The following is a 7,566-nucleotide window of genomic DNA, read 5'->3' on the forward strand; positions in this document are numbered from 1 at the left end:
GCTCAGTCCCACACACACACACACTCAGCCTGGGTCATGTACAGGCTATGATGAACAGGCAAGCCACACGAGAGAGAGAGAGAGAGAGATTTGTTTTAAACACTACATGGCAGCGTGCAGTGGGCAAAGTGCCCACAGGCCCTGGGTTGAAGCCAGGCATTTAAATATAAAATAATTCTGGGAAAAAAATAGCCATAAAAATGAAGCTTAGCAAATAAATGCCTAAACACATTTTGGTGTATCTAATATATGAAGCTTAGCAAATAAATGCCTAAACACATTTTGGTGTATCTAATATCATATATGAACCATGTTCAAACCTGTCTTCTTTTATTCAATTCCACACCTATACCCGGGCTTAAGTCCTCCCTAAGTAGAGGATAATTAGTAAGTATGAGCCTGTGTAATTGGATGCTTAGCAAGTGCCATGAGAGTATGAGCCCCATCAGTGAGCAAAAATAGTGCCACCGATAACTAAAGATGGCGTAGGGGTCAAGCTCATCTAGCACATCTGTCTCCACCTATTCAAACAATGCAACAATCTTGCTCACATTTCACTTGAAGCCTAGCTAACATTTAAACAAGAAAAATCCATGCTTGCACAAAATTGAGCCAGTTTATCTTTCGGGGATTGTTGAGATGCTTCCCAGCACCCACCTCATCCAAGTTTCAAAAAGGAGGGCTATTCCTACCCCTTTGATCACTAATGATAACTAACTATGCAAATGTTATCCCCACATACCAGAGGCTACCAGGGGCCAAAAATCTGGTCTGAAGATGGGGGCAACGATGGATAATTCAAACTAGAAACTAGATCCTAAATAGAAGACCACCATGGGCGGCAAAGAAAGGAGCAAAGACGAGCGACTCCACTGCCATGAGCTTGATGAGGATGTTGAGGGATGGTCCAGAGGTGTCCTTCAAGGGGTCACCAACTGTGTCTCCAATTACGGCCGCCTTGTGTGCATCTGAGCCCTTGGGACCCAGTGATCTTGCGTGCACCGATGCTCCTGCCTGCACTCACACCAACAGCACACAATTAGTATTGCCTAACATGTAAGGACACCCCCGACACAGGTCCAGACTTATGAAAGCACTCAAGAGGACCAAAAGATCACAAAAATTAACCTCGATGTATTTCTTAGCATTGTCCCAAGCTCCTCCAGTATTGGATGCAGAGATAGCAACCTGCAGCACAAGAAGATAAAAATCATGTAAAGTTTAACAACCTTGGTGTTCTTCTATATGAATTTAACCAAGACTGGATGCAATACCTGCACGCCAGATATCAAGGCACCGGCAAGAAGCCCCGCAAGCGTTTCCACACCAAACAAGATGCCCACAATCAGAGGTGTCAACATGACTAGAGCACCAGGAGGAATCATCTCTTTGATGGAAGCATCAGTTGAGATCTTCACGCATGTGGCATAGTCTGGTTTGGTGAGACCCTCCATGAGGCCAGGAATGGTGTTGAACTGCCTCCTCACCTCCTCTACCATGCTCAAGGCTGCCTTGCCCACACTCTTCATTGTCATGGCAGAGAACCAGTAGGGTAACATTGCTCCCACAAGCAACCCAATGAAAACCCTGGCTGACAAAATGTCGACTGTCGAGAGTGACGCACGGCTCACGTAGGCTCCAAACAATGCCAGGGACACAAGGGCAGCCGAACCGATGGCAAATCCCTGTGTTCATGGCCATCACAACCGTTAATTCTCCATCATTATAACAGGACATGCAATGATGCTACCCAAAACAAGCCTTCACAAGCTTGTAAGACACTGCACAGCATACCTTTCCAATTGCAGCAGTAGTGTTGCCTGCCGCATCAAGAGCATCAGTTCTCTCACGAATATTATGACTCATGCCAGCCATCTCCGCAATGCCACCAGCATTATCACTGATTGGTCCATATGCATCAATTGCAAGGCCGGTAGCAATGGTGCTGAGCATACCAAGTGCTGCTACAGCAATACCATAAAAGACAGCCAATGCATAGCTAACATAGATCGCAACTGCTATTGCAAAGATAGGGATAATCACGGACTTATAACCCAAGGCTAAGCCAAAGATGACATTGGTGGCGGCTCCAGTCCTGCACGAATCCGCCACATCTTGCACAGGGCTGCAATACAGAATGACATTAATACTCTCATCTTGCAAGCTGCTTGTGAACACGACCTCACTATATGCAAAACAAAGGAAACCATACCTGTACGCGTTACTTGTAAAGTACTCAGTCGTGTATCCAATGATCAAGCCAGCCCAGAGTCCAACACCGACACAAAAGAAAAGTTGCCTAGAACCAAAAGGAACCTCAAGCACATGAGGATTGTGGGATGTAAAATGACTAAAAGCTAGCTTTTGTTGATGCTTCCGAGATTTTGAGTAAGAGCATTACCACCACCGCACCAGCTTAGGGGTGCTACCCAGATCATAGATGTGGAAGGATGATGGGAGTGCAAGCCAGCAGACAAGAAGGATGCCAATTGTCATCAGAACAGTTGAGATGATGAGCTGCTTCTTCAGCGCAGGCTCGATTTGCTTCACATCAGTGATCTCGTAGAAATCAGTGGCAAACAAGGTGGTGATCAAGCAGACAACAATGCCCATAGAGCTAATAAGCAGCGGAAAGCACATTGCAGTGAAATCATGATCACTCCCAAATGACGAGATGGAAGCCACCACCAGAGCAGCACAAGAGGACTCAGCAAAGGAGCCAAACAAATCCGAACCCATGCCAGCAATATCTCCAACATTGTCACCAACATTGTCGGCAATAACCTGCATAGTAAGCAAAGCAAAAATGTTCTCGGTAGTATCAGTGAAACCTTACAGGAAACGGGGGGCTCCGAGATGGGTTGGAAATCTTGCCACTCCACTCACTGCCCATCCCCAGGGGGATAACAAGCCTATAGCACAAGGGTAACCTATGGGCTCAGAGATGAACCACAGCTACAGATCTCATGTGCAATTATTACTACAAAACACAAGAAATAGTTACCGCTGGATTTCTTGGATCATCTTCTGGAATGTTCCTCTCCACCTTTCCAACAAGATCGGCTCCCACATCTGCTGCCTTTGTATAAATACCTCCACCCACTCTTCCAAAAAGAGCCACAGAAGATCCACCAAGCCCATAACCAGTGATTGCTTCAAAAAGACCCTCCCACTCTGTCTGATAGTACAGCTTGAACAAGTTGATGGCAATGTACAGAACCAAGAGGCCATTAGCAGCAAGCAGAAAGCCCATCACTGCTCCAGATCTGAATGCAACAATGAAAGCCTTGCCGACACCCTTTCTGGCCTCCAGAGTTGTCCGTGCATTGGCGTATGTAGCAATTTTCATTCCAAGATAACCCGACAACACAGATGTCAAGACCCCGAGTACAAAAGCAGCTGTGGTGAAAGCCGCCGTGATGAGAGCTGGAGCACATTGCTGTGTCGAGTCATACTCACAAGGCTGTCTAGACAGGCTGAAATTCTCCACAGATCCCAAGAACAAAAAGATCACAACAGCAAAAATGCTCAAGAAGATGCCCAGGTATTTGTATTCGGTCAAAAGGAAAGAGTTTGCACCTGTACCCAAAACCCTTTTTTTTTAAGTAGTACAAAGATTTTTCAAACGCTTCAAACAAGGAAAGTCTTATACAGGAACAAAGTGTAATATGTCACAGATCTGAGCCCAAGTTTTTTAAGTGAATGGGGCGAAATAAATATAGAATAAATAAAGAAAAACACTGAAATTATATTCATACACACACACACACACAAAATTAAGGAATTCTAAAAGTCTGCACAATGATGATTTTTCTTTCTGAAAAGAAAACCCAAAAGAAAAAGCTCGAGTTAGGCTCTGCGAGAAGACCACAGACTGGTCCCTTTTCCATATTTTCTTCCTTTTTAAGGAGTAAGGTTCCTCAAACGTAATGTAGCTAAAATTAGGGCGAAGATAATCATTTTCGTGAGAGGAATTAAAGCCCTAGGTCAGGTCAAAAAGAGAGATTCAGAGGAGATTAAAAAAGAAGATGAAGGAAACATACCGAGTGAGATAGCCTGTTGGATCTCTGCGCACTTGGCGACGACGGAGGCACCGTCACCGTCGCCTTCCTCCTGGTTGAGGAGGTAGTCGCCATGGCCGTTGTCGATGCTACCATTCTTCTGAGAGGAGGAAGAAGGGGAGACGGAGATGTAGGAGACGAGGTACCACTGGAAGAGGGCAAAGGCGATGCCGATAACGGCGGCGACAGGGATGAGGACCTCGGTAGAGAGGGCGGTGAGGAGAGGCATGGCGCTCGGGCGCTTGAGAACGGGAAGAGAACAAAGCAGAGCAGGGCGGAGCGGTGGTGGGCGTGCTCTCCTCTGTCTGCGTTGCTTTCTACGCAGGGGGGGTTTTTGAGTGGGATTTCGAGGGAAATGTTTTTGAAGAGGGCTTTTGGTGTTGCTAGCTGTATTGTTTGTTGACAAGACCCCACCACCACACAGTACCCTAACAAGAGCTCTCAACAAGAAGCCTCGTGCCGCCGCTTTTCACACATCCCCCCCAAAAAAAAAAAAAAAAAAAAAACAACCAAACAAAAAGAAAACAAATAAAGTCCCAAAATTTCTACTTTTTCTAAAAGTAACTCAAAGCATGGTAAAGATGCATGATCCATAATGGGCTCCTGCTCCAAAAAAAATGTTTTTTTTAACCCGTAACTTTAAAGGCAATGCATACGCATCCCCGGGATTTCGACTTGAAAATCACTAGACGCCGAGATTTATAACTAAAATGTACAAATTTCATCCCTTATATTTAAAGGTAACTTCGAATTCCAACCGAGATTTTTTAATTTCAGCTGGGAAAATTACACTGCAAACCGGGTTATGTGAGCATTGGCTAGTATCCTAGCTCTCCTAAATTGCCTTCCCACGGCCTTCGATTGGCAGCCAAGTTCCATGCTAGTTTTAATTTCTGCAATGATTTATAGGCACCCTTTTTAACCCACCCAAGAGTGGTGAGCTCAATTTGAACTCACGTTCAAGCGGATAGAGCTCCCACTAGGTCATGCTAGTTGCCCTTGCATTGGATACATGCTTTTCGTGTAGCTTCCCATGCTGTTTGGATAGAATCATGATCATGGTTTTGGCTAGTTTAGAGTGCACTTCTCAAACTAGGCCATTTTTTGGCATAGTTCAATCCAAGTATTTTGACACATCCCAGGGCCCAATTAACATGGGAAAGGCCTGTTATTCATATTGAATCACCATCATTACAGAATCCCATACAAAACTCCTATTGTTTTGAAAGAGCTATCCTCTAAAAGCAAATGATGATGATGTTGAAGTTGATCAGAAGAAGAGAAGATGATGAAGATTTGAGGATAAGAAGGAGAAGATGGAGAAGAAAGGTTTTGTGCCATCTTTATTGACAGACCCTACATTAATGCATTACAGTGATTTGAGGAAGATAAACTCTCATGGCATTACATGTGTTCTTCCTAGCTCAATCATCTTTTGATTTTGAAGACCTAAAAAGTGATGTATTCTTTTTTGCTACTCTTGAGCTTCACTGCCAAAAATTTTAATCGATGCATTTATCTTTTATTTTGTACCTTCGCTTTTTTATGAAGCCTTGCTTATTCTTCTGAAAAAATGAATAAATATGTTGAACTAATTACTAGGTGTGGTCAATTGATCTAAGCATATTCTTTGTTCTAGGGAGAAGGGAGGGTTTCTGAGGGGTGTCCACCTTTTTTTGGAATAGACAAATTAATAAAATCAAAGGCCTTGTAAAATGGAACAAAAAATACTCTAGAGAGATGCTACTCTAACAATTACACCCTAGCTAGAGACTAGAATAGTATTTGTCATGGGAGACACAAAAGGCTAGAGTAATAGTATATAGTAAGCATTACATGCTATTAATGCCTTGCATATATTTGTGTGGGTCCTCGAGCCATTAATGCCCCATAGAAAGAGGAAAGGAAGAGGCTATAGCCAATTTTTCTCCTCATCATGATTGATATAATGGCAAAAAGGGGTTGCATGTCCCCATTGAAAGCCCATAAGACCAATTGAACTAGTAGTTATCATTCTTAGGACTCAAACTAGGCAATAAAAGAATGATTTTTTGGCACATTTTTCTATGCTTTCCTTGTAGTGTTGAGTTTCACTCTTTTCTTCCACTCTCTGCATCTTGCAACGGTTGTTTCCCTTCTCCACATCTACTTGTGCTGGCACTGGCAACTTTATGCACTTCTCTAGTTGGTCTTTTTTTCTCAATGAGATACTTCTCTTTGTTGAATATTTTCATTAACTTCTATGTTTTTCTTCTCTCAGTCATCATCATACTAGTTCCCATCTCCTTATCACGGCGTTCTCTTATCGTGGATGCGAGATCCCATGAAGATCATATCACTAAGTAACAAGGGATCTTAAAGACTCTTATTAGATAGGATCGACAAATGAAAAATGATCGGGCCAATAATTGCACTTTTTTGTCATTGCATACTATAGTAAACCAGCGAAGCAGGGTTATCAATGGCAACTAGAAAAAGTGCATGGATTGAAAAAAAGTAAAACCTTCAAAAATATTTACATGAGAAAATGGACAGAGAAAATAGAACAATGCACCTTGATTTGCTTTGCATTCTTTAAGGAAGCTTCATTAATTTGCACCATTGACAAGTTATGTTGTGGGACCTACTATAGGTTGTGCAAAGCACACCATGTGAGAGAGAGAGAGAGAGAGAGAGTGTGTGTGTGTGTGTGTGTGTGTGTGTGTGTGTGTGTGTGTGTGTGTTTGCTCAGGAAATAGATGTCTTAGCCTATCATCGAGCCACTTGGATTTTGGAAATAAGTGTTAGACTTGCATACAAAAGAATTTCAACCGATAGAAATAAAAGGTAAAATATTGTAATTTTAGAAACATGTGTGCTTCAATAGCTTGAATTGTCACTTTAAGGAGAAGTCAATGGGAAATGTGTATGTTCCTTTGGAAAGAGAGAGGGAGAGAGATTCGTTAGTCTCCCCCTAAGTGATGTATATGAAGAATCAAAAAGGAATTTAAAAAATCTTACCATGAAAAGTTCTCCACCTTTTCAAGAGAAAGATGATTTTCGATGTGGACATTCCACTCACCTTATTGGGCACCTTTTCTTTTTTACACGAGATATAATGTCTCAACATGGCACTTTCATTCCAAATCTATCTAACATTCACTTGATTTTTGCTAGAGCCATTTAAAAAACTTTCTTGTTTTATGACCACTCTCTCTCTCTCTCTCTCTCTCTCTCTCTCTCTCTCTCTCTCTCTCTCTCTCTCTCTCTCTCTCTCTCTCTCTCTCTCTCACTCACACACACACACACATGTGTGCATGCATACATAGAAGCTTCTAACTATTTTGAAATGATTCTTAAAAAAATAAAAGTGAGAATGTAGAAGCACTTAACTACTACTGCCAACTGGCCGCAGTTCAGTAGTGCAAGTTAACCCCACCTTGCAATACATGGGGAGTGTGAGGTAACGTATGACCTACTAAAATAAAATCTCATATATGAAGACTAAAAAATGTCTCATCAACAC

General features: G+C 42.5%; 1 protein-coding gene across 1 annotated transcript; it reads right to left on the reverse strand.

The window, feature by feature from the left end:
* Positions 1-555: 555 nt before the first annotated feature.
* Positions 556-4,482, reverse strand: LOC147608250 (pyrophosphate-energized vacuolar membrane proton pump 1-like). The gene is made up of 8 exons (XM_086788980.1): positions 4,044-4,482; positions 3,005-3,579; positions 2,402-2,784; positions 2,213-2,299; positions 1,795-2,125; positions 1,275-1,685; positions 1,129-1,188; positions 556-1,014 (listed from the first exon to the last, which is right to left on the reverse strand). Exons 1-8 carry the CDS (start codon positions 4,288-4,290, stop codon positions 811-813), a joined length of 2,298 nt encoding a protein of 765 aa, XP_086645106.1. The 5' UTR covers positions 4,291-4,482; the 3' UTR covers positions 556-810.
* Positions 4,483-7,566: the final 3,084 nt, after the last annotated feature.

Source organism: Cibotium barometz, chromosome 53 (genome assembly GCF_041138505.1).
Source record: "Cibotium barometz isolate CiBa-2024 chromosome 53, ASM4113850v1, whole genome shotgun sequence".
Classification (NCBI taxonomy): Eukaryota; Viridiplantae; Streptophyta; class Polypodiopsida; order Cyatheales; family Cibotiaceae; genus Cibotium; species Cibotium barometz.